Below are 15,982 nucleotides of genomic sequence, written 5' to 3'. Positions count from 1 at the left end.
AAGCTCCATATCACGACCTTTAGTTTGTAAAACAATTAGTTGCTTACAGCAGCATTGACAATGATTAAATATACATGTGTATGTGAGGCTCAAAGGATTCAACCAATTATAAATAAGAACACGACTAATCAGATAGCATTGATGTTAACCTCTAGTCGGAAAACGTACGTCGTACGGCAGTCTTCAACCCTCTTTAAATGAAGCCCCCACCCACTATGCAACCAGAGATGTGTTTGGCACAATCAAGTTAATATGCAAAGTATTTTTGAGAGGTACGCACAAAAACTGGTTTGGATTTAGCGCTCAAGAAATTGAAAACTAAAGATGGGTCTCTACCGTATGCTTCATTGAAGGTTATCAAAAAGATGCTCCAGTTGACCGCCAGAAACAGTCAACACTTGGCTCTTTCGTTCAAAGATTATAATTTTACTGTGCTGTACATGAAGTGTAATAAACATAATTTGTTTCGTTTGTAATAATCTTGTTTCATATTTTTCTTCCCAGCAATTTTCCGGATTATATCATCGTTGCTTGAGAGGGGAGGAGGGGGTGTGTACAAAACTGGAAAACCCCGAATATTTCAAGGAAAAATTGTGGGTTGAAATCGGGATTGTGGTTTTCGATTTAACGACTTTATTTGCTGGTCCCCAGAAATCAGTTACATCGAAGTTTTACCGTACAAGCTTTGCCGGGTATGTTTCATCCCATTCTCTATTAAATTTTGTTACCGCCTACTACAGGTAGCTTGAAACATACACTGGAAAAAGAAAAAAACAAAAAAAAACAAACACATTGGATCTAGAGTCCAGACTCTTGAAAACGTTGACAAGAAAAAATACTCTTGATTCAATCAGATTTAAGCTTAAATCAAAAGGAAATCCGCTGTAATTAAGAGACTTGGTGTTTGATTTAAGCAAAAATCCGATTGAATCAAGAGTATTTTTTCTTGTCGATGTTTTTAAGAGTCTGGACTCTAGATCCAATGTGTTTTTTTTTCCAGTGTAGTTTGAGGACTGCGATCAAGGATAAGTTTTCGTTTAACTTATTGCATTCTCACGTTCTCAATTCACTAATTTCTAGACTCAAATATCAATTAAAATGCAATAATACAGTCAATATCAGAAAACAAACGCATCATTTTAACTTTGGTATCTGAAATTAAGCTTGCAAATAAGCTCCTGAAGTTATGGACATTACTCTCAGCAAGAGGTCATCCAGACTATTGTTTCACTGGTGTGCTCTGGAGGAGCATATGCAAGGTTTGTTTTAGCTAAGAAACCGCGCTACAACTATGAATTACAAATATGGTGCGAAAAGGTTTTACGGCTGATTCCCCTGACGTAAGATTCATAGCTCGGGGAATGGCCGCTAATTTTTTACTTTCTGTGACATGGAGAATGCACAAAGAAGAACTCATCAAAATTACACGACTCCTCACGGCGCTCGTTACCATTAAGATGAACGCTTAAAGTATCTGCGGAAGAAGAGCACTAGTAAGTAAGTGCAAAGCAGAGTAGAATCACAATGAAGCGAATGAAATCACAGATTTCAAACACTGGGGGAAAAAAAACATTGGATCTAGAGTCCAGTCTCTTTAAAAACATCGACAAGAAAAAATACTCTTGATTCAATCGGATTTTTGCTCAAATCAAGAACCAAGTCCCTTAATTTGCGCGGATTTCCTTTTGATTTAAGCTTAAATCTGATTGAATCAAGAGTATTTTTTCTTGTCATTGTTTTCAAGAGTCTGGACTCTAGATCCGATGTGTTTTTTTTTTTTCCAAGGAAATACAGGGATGCAGATGCATACATTTTATTTGGCCTCGAATTGTTGGGTTCAAGTTTCGATTAAAAATTTGATTGAGGATACCAAGTAACTTTACCTCGAAGTCATTGTAGACTGCGACAGCGCTTGTTATTTGATTTAAAATATCTGAAACAAAACAAAAAGGAAATGAAAATATACGGTTACCTTGTGTATAACGAACTACATGATCGATCTGAAATTCTGAATCCATCAATCCTATCTGGGGATAAGCATGTATTCAAAATAGATACATCGCGTTATTTAGGCTGATCACAGTTTCTGTAGATACTTGATAAGAATGATTTAAATTTCTTCCCTCCCTGTTAAGGAGAAAAAAACACAAGACTTTCTCATAAAAAAAGTGTGACGAAATTCAAATATCAAAATGATATAGCTCAAAAAATAATTTCAGTTGGCTGCTACAACAGGTGTTGGGGGGGGGGGGGGGGGGGGGGGGGGAGGAGAGCAGCTCGCAACTCTTCAAAAACTGCAGGAACCGGCCGCTCCCTCTGACCCCGGGAAAGCGAACATTAGAACATTTTGCGATTTTTGGGTCGACTGCAAGCTTCTAGCTTTCAGATGCTTCCAAAACTGTCAGACTTCCAAATTTTTCAGACTATTCCTCCTGACACGCTCTTAAAGCCAAATCTACCCCCCTCCGGCCATAGGTTCCCGGGAATTGGTGTATGGTCCTGTTGTAACGATGTTGTTTTACGTTTTACGTATTACATCGTATTTCTACCAAACGGACCTATGTGGAGGTGGGAAATATGGGGTGTGCTCGTTAGTTCTCTTTGCGTAAGAATGAATGAGAATAATACAGCGCCAGAGACGTCAGCGGCAATGATGAATCCGGGGGCGAGGGGGAGATGGTCGTCGGGGCGCTTTCAATCATGAGCTCTGTCCGCAACGCTCTCGTCCCATGCTCGCGGCTCACGACTGCCGCATTCAGTTGGCACAAGGGGGTCTGTTTGATAGAATGTAATATCCCGCTTTTCGATTAGATATTTTTTTCTCACTCCAAAGGAGCAGGAGAAAACATAATGTATTTTCTTGTTTTTCAGTATGTACGTAAATTATATTTAATAAAGGAGGCTAGGGGTACAAGTTTAGTGTTCCTAATTCTTCACCGATAATGCAATTGTTTAATGATATATTTTAGCCACTGCAGTGTATAATATTTATGATTTCATATGGACAGAGAAGACAAATATCTCTTGACTGCTCTAGCCCTCCATGGACAGAGAAGACAAATTCCTCTTGACTGCTCTAGCCCTCCATGGACAGAGAAGAAAAATATCTCCTGACTGCTCTAGCCCTCCATGGACAGAGAAGACAAATTCCTCTTGACTGCTCTAGCAATCCATGGACAGAGAAGAAAAATATCTCCTGTATGCTCTAGCCCTCCATGGACAGAGAAGACAAATATCTCTTGACTGCTCTAGCCCTCCATGGACAGATCAGACAAATATCTCTTGACTGCTCTAGCCCTCCATGGACAGAGAAGACAAATTCCTCTTGACTGCTCTAGCAATCCATGGACAGAGAAGAAAAATATCTCCTGTATGCTCTAGCCCTCCATGGACAGAGAAGACAAATATCTCTTGACTGCTCTAGCCCTCCATGGACAGAGAAGACAAATATCTCTTGACTGCTCTAGCCCTCCATGGACAGAGAAGACAAATTCCTCTTGACTGCTCTAGCAATCCATGGACAGAGAAGACAAATTCCTCTTGACTGCTCTAGCAATCCATGGACAGAGAAGAAAAATATCTCCTGTATGCTCTAGCCCTCCATGGACAGAGAAGACAAATTCCTCTTGACTGCTCTAGCCCTCCATGGACAGAGAAGAAAAATATCTCCTGACTGCTCTAGCCCTCCATGGACAGAGAAGACAAATATCTCCTGACTGCTCTAGCCCTCCATGGACAGAGAAGACAAATTCCTCTTGACTGCTCTAGCCCTCCATGGACAGAGAAGACAAATTCCTCTTGACTGCTCTAGCCCTCCATGGACAGAGAAGACAAATTCCTCTTGCCTGCTCTAGCCCTCCATGGACAGAGAAGACAAGTTCCTCTTGCCTGCTCTAGCCCTCCATGGACAGAGAAGACAAATATCTCTTGACTGCTCTAGCCCTCCTGTAAGTTGATTCCAATTTTAATCTTATTTTTTTCTAATCGTCACAATGGTTTCCTAAAAAGTCGACTTATTTCCTTGGTCCAAGAGGGTTAGGTATTCGAAAACGCCAATCCCCTTCCTTGGACCCAGTCCGAAGTTAGGCCTCGTTGGTGAAACTGCAGAAATGCGTAGGTATCTTGCTTTGCGGCGTTGCAGACTTCATGTGAGATTATATGGAGATCCTGAAAATTGTGTATGGAGCACAGGTACTATTCTCATGACACAGTCTCAAAAAATAAAAAAGTTTATGTCTTCTTTTTCAGATGGTATACGTCAGATCCAACTACGATTGTCCTCATTAATAGGTTGGGCTACAACTGCTTCCTCCTAGATAAAACAGTCGTCGCGCAAATCCAATCTGTTGGGGCTTCTCCACCCTTCGCTGTAGTGGGAAACGTGGTTGAGGTGGCGAAACTAAAACGCATGTCTTTCCGCTGCGGGGAAGGGCGGAACATAACATGTCCCAACGAAAGGAACTGCGACAACGATGTATCCTATGCGACGAAGATGACTGTTTTGTCTTTGAACAGGAATGCGCAGAAACCTCTTAAACTTTTAAAAAGCTGGATTAAACGGACAGTCTCAAGGAGCCGCACTCTCCAAACAATAATGTTGCAAATCCAGAGGAGTTTATTTTTCAACCGAACGAAATATTCCGAATTGACGATGGAAACCTTGCAAGGTTTAATTAAGGCAGTCCTGGCAGGATTATTTGCAGCGGGGAAAAAAGTACTGTCTGATACTGGAAATTATTGATACGTAGTATTATTATTTTTCTCAAAAATTTAATAAACCTTAGTTGCCGTGTTGTCCATCTGAATTGAAATACGATGGGGTATGGTGACTTGCTTTGAATTAGATGAAAATCCCAGTATAAAATATGTTTGGAAGAGAAATAAAAGCTTACAGTACTTTTCGGAATTTTTCCAGGTTCCTTGAATTTGCAAAAATTGTCAACAAAGACATACAATCGCTAACGGAGATCCAAGTTGAAGCGATCACGTGGATTTTAGAGGGCCATGACACAACACTCAGGATGCCAACAGGAAGCGGAAAAAACGATATGTTATGTAACCCCAGGTCTAATTGCACCCCCCGAAATAGTAGTTATACTCGTGCCACTAATAGCCCTTCTGGAGGACTTGTTCCTGCGGCTCCACGATAAAATAGATATTATAGACCTGCAACGGACAAGGGTGACGTGGGCCAGCATCGCAGATTACGCTGCCCTGATGAGAAATGGAAAGTCGATATTCTTCCTTTCCACACATGAAGCTTTCCTCAGTCAAGGAAAACTTCATGTATTCTTGGAAAAAGCCCCCTGGAAGTGTCTTAGGATAGTGCACGACGAGGCACATACGGTCCCTTCCTGGGGCGTCGAATTTCGACCCTCTCTATTACGTGTCGGAGAAGTAATTAAAAAGTTAGGGGTGGTGCAACATGTTTTCATCTCGGCAATTCTGACGGCGGAGGATATCGAATTTTTCACGTGTGGATTCCGTTTCTTTTTACGTTGTAAACTACTGAACGTCTTTAAGATTTAAGTCTTTTTCAGGGCCTATTGGCAAAGAGTTGATGGAGTGCAAGTTATTAGGTATCGTCATTTTTTCTCCCGTTAAGACCGATTAAATGCCGTACCTATCAGATGTAGAAATTAAACACCTCTCCACGGACCAAAATTATCTTTATGAGATTGTATTCGCTGTCATTTCTGAAAACTGCCGAGAGGATCTGGCTAGAAGGGATCCTAGTATACTAAACCATGCACGATGGTTGACCTTGGCCAGTCGAAAACGTTCATACGTGGGAAGTAAAAGGCCGTCGAATGGTCTAAAAAGTTAGTTAGAGAATTTGCAGGTGGAAATTTGACGAATTTCGTATTTAAGTGGAAACAACTGAGTGAACTGAGCACGAAGATACCCTTGCTTCCTGAATTGAACAAATATTGGAGAAGAAACGACAAAATTATCTAATCTGCTAAAATGCCACATAAGGATACCCTTGCTTTACGAATGAAACAAATATTGGAGGAGATATGACAAAATGATCTCATCTGCTAAAATGCCACATAAAGATACCCTTCCATCATGAATTGAACATATATTGGAGAAGATATGACAAAATTATCTCATCTGTTAAAATGCCACTTAGAGCCCATTTATGCACGCGATTCGTGTCGCCGTGTCGCCGGCGGCAGTTGTCGCCGCGACGTTTTTTGGAATCGCGCGATCCATATTTTTGTCGCCGCGGCACCTTTTTTCTGCCGCCGCGACACCGTTTTTCTGGAGCGCAAAAGGTCCAAAACACGTGCTCGAGAAGTTCAATTCCAAGCGGCGGTCGCCGAATTTTGTCGCGCGCATAAATGCGCTCATATGACTCCGTGTAGTTACAAACCGCGGGCGGCAGGAAATCGCCGGGCGGTTTCTAACTACAAGCGACATGATCTAGAAATCGCCGCGGCAGTTTTGCCGCCGCGATTTGCTGTCGCTCGCATAAACGGCTCCATAGCCTCCCGTGTAGTTTGAAATCGCGCGATTCGTTGTCGCCGGCGACACGGCGACAAAAATCGCGTGCATAAATGGGCTCTTAAAGATACCCTTGCAAATATTGGAGAAGATATGACAAAATTATCTAATCTGCTAAAATGCCACATAACCACATGCAACATGCCTTCATGGAGCATCATGGAGATGCGCCACCCTCTTACGAGGAGGCTGTTGCTGCTGCTGAAATGGGTAGGCATTGCAATTTCTTCATTTCCGGATCCATTTATTTATCATCCTGTGCCTCGTGAATTCAAAACAAACAGGACTACGTTTTGTTTACCAATAGTAAAATACTTATTGGTTTAAGTTACCGATAGAGGATTTGCAGGTGTCTGACATTTGATGAATTTCGTGCTTAAGAGGAAACTACTAAGTGAACTGAACACAAGGATACCCTTGGTTCATGAATTAACAATAATTGGAGAAGATACGACAAAATGATCTAATCTGCTATGATACAAGTGTTCAAATGAGAAAGGCTCCTAGATGACGTCACTAGGCGGTGCATTTTCTCACCTTTAATTCTATTTTTATTCTTTTTCCCATAACAGAAAATATTTTTAAAAAATACTGTGAAATCAGCTCTTAAAGCACTTTCGGATGAAGCAATAAAAATGTTGTATGGAAATTCTCCATCGCAGGAATCGGTGAAGCACGAATCCACATGAGCTCCGAGCATCTCACACTCTGTATCCTCAAAAGCTGAATGTCTCCGTTGGGATTTTTGGGAATGACATCGTTGGACCATTTCGCATTGATGGAAACCTCAATGGACCAAAATATTTGAAGCTTCTACAAGATGCTGCTGTGCCGCAGATTAAAGAAATCATTGAGACCCGTGGTGACGATATGGATGACGTAATTTTTCAACAAGATGGGGCTCCAGTTCATATCCAGCTTACTCATCCACACGAGTGAACTCATGGATGAGGGAAGTTGATTGTTATTATTGTTGTATATTGTAAATTGAAGAATTTAAATAAATTGAATTGAATTGAATATCCAACTAGCCATGCGAAATTAGTTGGATAGCTTTCCCTGGGAGTTGGATTGGACGACGAGGCGCTTATGAATGGCCACTCAGATCTCCAGGTTGAAACCCAACTGCGCAACTGAACAAAAATTCAACTGCGAGCTTAGCACCCAGTTTTTTGGTCAGAAAATTCATCTGACACGTCATAAAGGGTGTTCTAAAAGTTTCTCCCCTCCCCTACCCCCCTCTAACTTCTGAACCGTTCGAGATGAAAAAAACGAAACTTTGGAAATGTTTTCATCTGAACCCTCAACCCTTTTTTTTTCTTCAAATGGCAATCCCCGCCTGGTTATACGTCATTGGAAAGAGCCTAAAAATTTTTGGAGTATTTTGGCGCAAACCGCAGATCAAAATCTCAATTTCTATTGTGGGAGATCGCCGGCACCTTCGAATATCCACCGGATTACAAATTACACTTAAAAAGGGATAATAAAGAAACGTAATAGGTACACCGATAGAAGAAAATCAAATTTGATTAAAGGAATATGGCGACACGAGTGCGATAATCAAGAGCAGACTCTGCGACAGTTTTTACCATCCTCACAGAAGAATTCACTGTTTTCCAAGAGTAGCAAACTTGGAGGCTTAACCGACGGTGAGTTGAGCGAGGAAAGCTGTGCGCTACGTCAACGTCTAGATGAGGAATAATGGTCGTAAAATATGGATACAAATTGGCCCAGTTATATCGAGACATCACTTTCTTACTTTTCTTCTTTTTCGAGTGATTATCTAGGGCACTTGCTGGAGCACATAAGCACACGGCTAGAGATGCTGGCGCCGCGATAGTGAGGAGCCCGGCGACCCGCGCATAAACATGTTGGGCATTTTCTTTTGCACGTTAACTCACAGACGGAGAAATCATTACACCGGCAACACGCTCGCACCTCTCGAGCTTTTTACGCAATCTCCTTGATTTTTCTCGAACTTGCAGTAGAATTTATCAAGATATTACAAATCGGGAGCTAACGAACAATAGTAGCCTAACAAGCAATTTTGTCGAAAACTATTCTTTATAATTGATGCTGATGCTTAATAATCTCATTTTGTTTCTAGACTTTTATTGGGTTTTCTTCTTTACTCCAACTGACAGTTCTCGAATTCCGAAATACCTTCATCGGGTCTATGTAAATTTGAAAATGTTTGGTGTGTTTTGTGGTTAATGATGCAAAATTGATTCTTCCAAGCTGTATCAAAGTAATTACACTACCCCCCCCCCCCCCCCAAAACACAGCCATATTTGGCAAAACACTCTGCTAGCCAGCTAGCGTCGTATTCTAAAGTCTCTTATCTTGGGTTGTAACTTTTGATTAATTTATTTTTCTAGCCACATCTTGAATGCAACTCAAGTCAATGACCTCGCCGATAGTATTGATGAAGAAGAGGCTCTTGTTGAAGAGGAAACTCATGATGGAGAAAATGCAAATGAAAACTCAAAAGCTCCCTGACTTCTTCTGATGAAAATCCCTGAACTTTTTCGATAATGTAAGGGAATTTAATCGCAACGTGGTCAAGACGGTGGCACAACAACGCGATCAGCTGACTCGTCGCGGACCCGATTTTAAAAGCATTTCACGTTACGATAGCCTGTATCACACTATGAAAATATTACATCAAAATATCAAGGTCAAGTGCTGTGATTGGTCCAGGTCATCGAATAAGCCAATCACAACGCTTGACTTTGATATTTTGATGGCTAGCTTTGATGGAGTGACACAGGCAGAAGGTTTTCCAGATTACTCGCAGTTCTAATGGGGAATCTTTCAAAGCGATTTCTGTTCGGTACGCACAGAATAAGTAGATCAACAAAAGAAAGTTGGGTCTGTTTAAAGCTACAAATGAGGCAGTGACCAAGCGCAATGAGTCCCTTGATTGGGAAATAATTTCTACGCGTCGTGCTCTGAAGTGATGTCATGAGATGTGACTGATACGGTGTACTTGACGATAGCGGGTATGATTACTGGAGCTGAACGAAACGCAAGCTCCGCAGTGCTTTTCGTCGGGTTACGTAAGAATTTTCTGAACTTAAAAACAATCCACTCATGAAAAGAGACATCCCGAGTGTGGCAATGCGTGCTTCAACACTGAAGGAAGAACGCCGTATGAACATACGAGTATTACCAAATTCCCTCTCAGAAACTATCCATTTTAGAAAAAAGTTTGGAATATTTTTCCTTGAAATTTTCGGACTCTTTAGATCAAACTTTGAACAAAATCTTCCGAAACATCGGAGGAGAAATAGTCACAAATTTTCCTTAAATTTCTTCGTTTTCCTCGGCAACGCCTGATGGCCCATACGGCGTTTTCCTTAGCACGGTAGAACAGGAACGGCAAGACACCATGATATATACAGCCAAACCGCTAAGATACATTCGTAGTCACGAGAGATTGATTATTTCATCCCGTGCGTGTACGTAGAACACTGTAACGGGCTGATTGTTGGTATGAATGGACAAATCGATAGACAAAGGAAACATGGCGAGTATGGAGCGATCCTATCCGTTGAAATGGGTGGATCTGAAAGACTAAGGAGGAAAATGATGTATTAACTAAAGGGACTATCGCGTTTTGCCGTTAGTTTGTCCATTAATCAACCTCCTTTATCTATTGCAACAACCGGCTTCCACCAATAGGATCTTCCCTTATCCCTTTTGTCTTCTTTGTCTATCAACTTCAAAAATTGGCCCGCAGGAACGAATACCTCGTTCCTACGACGAAAATCTTAGTATGATGAATCGAACCTAACAAACTTGTCAAACTGAACTCTGCTTGCGAGTTACTGCAACTGAATGTTCGTTTCATGTGACCAAACTAAAGAGAGAGGCCCAGTTATGCGAGCCGAAAGTTCGGCTTAATGATGATTACATTGATGCCACTGAAAGTGCTGAATTAGATGTTTTGTGTTTCGGGAAGGGCCTCGAATATAGAACGGAATGCGGCGCATTCGCATCAAAACTGAAATAAAATGTTTGAGTCCAGCACTTTTCTGGTCGACAGGTTGATCCCATTTGAATTTAATGCATAATTGGACGTATTTCTACCAAACGGAACTATGTGCATTATGACTTGAGCCCTGTTATGCATACATTCTTGTGAGTCGCGGGGCTCATGTCTTAATGCACATAGTTCCGTTTGGCAGAAATACGTTCAATTGATATCTTCCTCCTGTAAGTAATCGAATTGACGAGTGATTTTTCGCGTAACTTCTCCCGTGAACCGGAACACTTGCGGTCTTTTGAGCTACGAGACAATCAAAAACTAAGTTTTGCACTGCGTAAATTGCGCTGAAGACCAAACGTTACCGGTATTTGGTAAGCAAGAGGACTTGCAACCGTGGCTACGTGACACCGTGACGCGGTCTAACTCAGCACTTCCTTCGGTACTCACTTGCAGGCACCATGATTATGCTAAAGAATGCACTAGGGGTAAGTTCTTTAAAGAAAACGTCATTCCAGTCCGACACGCTGTAATGATAGTATTCACATGGATTGGGCAGCGGAGATGTCGACTAAACTTCAGGCAAATCGACGATTTACCCGAAAAATTAGGGGGAGGCCGTAGCTCTTTCAGCGGCTATCATCGGAAAACACTTTCAAGGAGAGAAAAAAAGTCTTCCTTTTACTCACCGAACACGCTTCCGTGGCCGTTTAACCCTGGGCGCTCTGAATAATTTATCAACAGTGTTCCGGCTGCAAGCAGCTGACAGTTCGTCGCTTGGCTGACAAACGGGCGTAACTACCCTAGTGGAAGTGAACCTCATGCGGCGGGAGGTTCGCAGGTGGTTAACTGTCCGCAGCGGGGACTAACCTCATGCAACCTCAAGCAAGCACCCGTCGCATGGAGTCGCATGGAGTTCACACCCTGTTCCAGGAAAAGCTGCATGAGGTGACGGGTACTACCTCCCGCGAAACCCAGGAACCTCCCGCCAAGCTCCCGCCAAGCTCCCGCAAGCCCTAATCACCTCAAGCAAGGGCCAGCAACCCCATGCAGCCCACTAATTACACTGCCCCTGCACACAGTGGGCAGTTCCAGGTCAAAGGAAGGAGGAGTTGAACTTAAAAATCAAATTTCTTTCTCAAAGAAGAGGAATTTCCTAAAAAATTGAGTCAAAATTACTCTAAAAATTAATGTGGCACTTGAATCATGTTAATCCAAGGATTTCACCCTAAAGCTGGTCTCATTTCTGCGTTTCACACAGCCAGAAGTCAAGAAAATAAACTTCTAAGGCATAAATACATGTAATATACTTATGTCAAAAATCTGATGAGCCGTGAGATGCATGCCATCTTATGGGATCCAGGGCTCATCTGAAAATGGGCATGTGCTTTGGGCTGTTTTTTTTTTTTTTATTATTATTTTTTAAAGTCCTATTTAATTCTCTTTTGACAGTATTTGTCCACTCATAAATCCATATTTTAATTGAGCAAGGAAGTTAAAATTTCTGATGAGTCTTGAAATAAATGTGTTCATATGGAGCCCAGGGCTCATCTTAAAATGAACACGATGCCTTCATAAGAATATGGATCCGTGAGTCAACAAATGATCTCCAAAAGAAGAATAAACAGAATTATTCAATTGTATAAATAACATCATTCCAGCCTTGCGAGTCTGAAATGAGTTTCCTGAGTAAAAAATAAGAAACTTGATTTTTGGCTAGTTCCTCCTTCCAAATCGATCATGTGTTTTCAGTTGTGGGGAGAAAATTGGATAATAACTCAAATGAAAAGCTCCAACAATCTTGTTTTCAATGAGTAAACGTGGGCTCTCCTTTAAAATCAAGTGACCCAAGGCTTACTTCCCTCTCTTCACACAATTAGGCACCAGAGTTCAACATCTTTCATAAAGGTACCTACTCACTGATCATGTGAGTTGATGGAGCTTTGAAAGAAAGTCACGGTCCAAAATTCCCATCACAAATTTCCCTATCTCTTTCAGCATGCCAAGAAATAAATATTACCTGTACCTTTTCCACCCATGAACTTCCAGAAAATTCCAAGTCAAAGCAGTAGTTTTCACTTGCTTTCACAGTGAGCAGAAAAATTCCAGGTTCCAGGCACATACTTAATGATCAGCTGGCGATTTTCACAAAATCTGCACCATCACTGGAACTAAAAAATTTACAAATGAAATTTTCACAGTCTACCAGGGTTATACTCATTCACAATCGGTTTTACAAAATTTTTGAATTTTGAAAGATGATGCAATAATTCAAGTTAAACTGAGACTTTTTTTTAGATGCAAGCACTTAATTTAGCTTAGTTAACAATCACAGATAATGCGCTGTTAAGTTATTTTCTCCTCGTGAAATACCCATGAATATGCATGAGGAAACCAGATAAGGACCACATATTCTCATTGATTTTAATTTTCAGCACCTGTTTATTTAGTTGAATTTTTTTCTATGTATTTTGTGGGTCTAATTTGAGCTCAAAAACAAATCAAAACCAAGAGTTGAAAACATGAGAGTCCAAGTCACTTTGAACGGTTCCTTTGTTTTCTCATCAACTCTTCCTTCATTCATGTGACGGCAGACGGAAAAGGCTCCAGGTTGATATGATTCGACTTAGCCTCTCGTAAGATTTTTGATCGCATTGAAAAAACTCTCAGATCCCTCCGCAGCTCACTAGCAGTGCCTGAAGAAGAAACTTTAAAGTGACCAAACTTCTAAAAATGCATAAGTAAGTAATCTCTCATTCTCTCTGTAATTTCATAACATACTGGTAGGTATCAAATCAGTGCACATCATTCTAAATTGCCTCACTTTGAAAGTGCATTACTTCAATGTAATTGAACTGACTTTTGCATGCAAGTAGATTGAGATCAAAGGCTCAGAAAATTCAAAGGGATCCCTCATTGCCATACTCCCTCGATCAGAGCGGATGTTTTTCATTAAAACTGGAGATAATACAATTCATACCTCACACTTCACTCAGCAACAGGGCTTTCCTACTGCGTACCACAAGACCGATCGGCGTCGAAAAATAATACGAACTGAATCTCAAGTCCAATATCACATAGTTAGCACTCATTTTCATCAATTCACGAATAAATCCCTCTAGTTTTTATGAAAGTATTCACATGATGCAACTGTATAAAACTGTACCTACTCTGGTAAACCATAGGGTAAACATTGCGAAGATGTGAGGAATCATAGGTTAGAATACAGAGCTGCCACATCGTTAGAAAAAACATACGAAATTCCATTCGCTTAGCATCTCGTACCGCGATCATTTCGAACGGCAAGGCAACCGCGAGCCAGTGACGTATGATTCGACAGACTCCAGGTTTTTCGCGTATTTGCCAAGTTGAGGAGAAAAAAATGCAAATTTCGCCGTTCATAGGGATTGGTGAAAGTCGATTATTTATTAATCTTGATTATAATTATTGATTATGATCATCATACTTGTGCGAAGAACGCATTTTTCCTCTGAATTTGACGTCGGACGTATTTTTCTTATCGTATAAATGATTAGGAGGGTAAATCTTGAAACATCGCATCGATGATGCGGGATTATGAATTTCGGCCATCGAATTATTATACTTTTCCTTTACCATCGCATTTATTAATTTTTTCCTCTCCCTCTTCTTCTCGAACATGAAAGCAAGTAAATTTTTTTACACTTGTAAATACTTCTCTAAGAAAAAATTCTCGTATCGGTCAATGACTTATCATCTTAATGGGTCGAGGTTTTCGGTTTCCTCCTCAGTAACTTGAGCGACTGGTACTGCAACCTTCTTCCAAACCGCTACAGCGATCCGTATAACCGGAACCAGGAGGTTTTTCCCATCCGGTAGGGCAATATACGATGACTAATGAGTCTGAAGCTGCAGGGGTGTCGAACATTGTTCTTTTCAGGTGTCCTTTGGAGTTATTCCAAAATCACGTAATGCTTCGGGGAATGGATACGGCTAAGGTACTTCTGATATTCCCAGCGCACGGGGACTTTCATCAAAACGTTTCGTAACGATTTTGAGTCATTGAATGTTAAACAACGGAAGTCCCCGTGCTGAAAATTAGGGCTAGGGGTTGCGACGGGGAGGAGGGTGGAGAGGAAAAAAATCCTCCAGTTTCATTTCTTGAAGCCTTTGGAACATTGACCGACTGTTGAGTGGGTCAGTAAATTAAACGAAAATAAAGTAAGACATTAAATTGATTTCTCACAGGTTCCTCAAGATATTACTCAAAAGCGTTCTAGAGTTTGGGTGGGGGGGGGGGGGGGGGCTATTGGGGGCTAAATGATTTTTCAAATGTTCGTGGCTTTGTTGCGCGGTTTGCAATTTGGACTCGTCACCTTTGGCAAACTAGCACAAGCGCCATGCGACGTCTAAAAAATTTCCGCCGTCATTTTATTTCTTTACAGGCAAATTTTTGTTCCACGACGCTGTGCTAAAATTTCGTTGAATTTTCTTTGTGGTGCCGATATAATTCAGTGAAATTTTCAAACAGATTCAACCAACAATTTTTCTGTAAAAATATAAAATGACGGCGGAAATTTTTCAACGTCGCTTGACTGATTTATCGCACAAGTATGATGATCATAATCAATAATTATAATCAAGATTAACCGAAAACCTCGACCCATTAAGATGATAAGTCATTGACCGATACGAGAATTTTTTCTTAGAGAAGTATTTACAAGTGTAAAAAATTTTACTTGCTTTCATGTTCGAGAAGAAGAGGGAGAGGAAAAAATTAATAAATGCGATGGTAAAGGAAAAGTATAATAATTCGATGGCCGAAATTCATAATCCCGCATCATCGATGCGATGTTTCAAGATTTACCCTCCTAATCATTTATACGATAAGAAAAATACGTCCGACGTCAAATTCAGAGGAAAAATGCGTTCTTCGCACAAGTATGATGATCATAATCAATAATTATAATCAAGATTAATAAATAATCGACTTTCACCAATCCCTATGAACGGCGAAATTTGCATTTTTTTCTCCTCAACTTGGCAAATACGCGAAAAACCTGGAGTCTGTCAAATCATACGTCACTGGCTCGCAGTTGCCTTGCCGTTCGAAATGATCGCGATACGAGATGCTAAGCGAATGGAATTTCGTATGTTTTTTCTAACGATGTGGCAGCTCTGTATTCTAACCTATGATTCCTCACATCTTCGCAATGTTTACCCTATGGTTTACCAGAGTAGGTACAGTTTTATACAGTTGCATCATGTGAATACTTTCATAAAAACTAGAGGGATTTATTCGTGAATTGATGAAAATGAGTGCTAACTATGTGATATTGGACTTGAGATTCAGTTCGTATTATTTTTCGACGCCGATCGGTCTTGTGGTACGCAGTAGGAAAGCCCTGTTGCTGAGTGAAGTGTGAGGTATGAATTGTATTATCTCCAGTTTTAATGAAAAACATCCGCTCTGATCGAGGGAGTATGGCAATGAGGGATCCCTTT

General features: G+C 40.9%; 1 protein-coding gene across 1 annotated transcript in view; it reads right to left on the bottom strand.

The window, feature by feature from the left end:
- Positions 1-15,982, bottom strand: part of LOC109036661 (uncharacterized) — a 64,526-nt gene that overhangs the window by 10,305 nt on the left and 38,239 nt on the right. The window contains 1 exon segment of the mRNA XM_019051011.2: positions 1,884-1,933. Within this exon segment, the coding sequence (XP_018906556.2) occupies positions 1,884-1,933 (50 nt within the window).

The sequence above is a fragment of the Bemisia tabaci genome, chromosome 5 (genome assembly GCF_918797505.1).
Source record: "Bemisia tabaci chromosome 5, PGI_BMITA_v3".
Taxonomy (NCBI): Eukaryota; Metazoa; Arthropoda; class Insecta; order Hemiptera; family Aleyrodidae; genus Bemisia; species Bemisia tabaci.
This window is presented reverse-complemented; position numbering and strand designations above follow the sequence as displayed.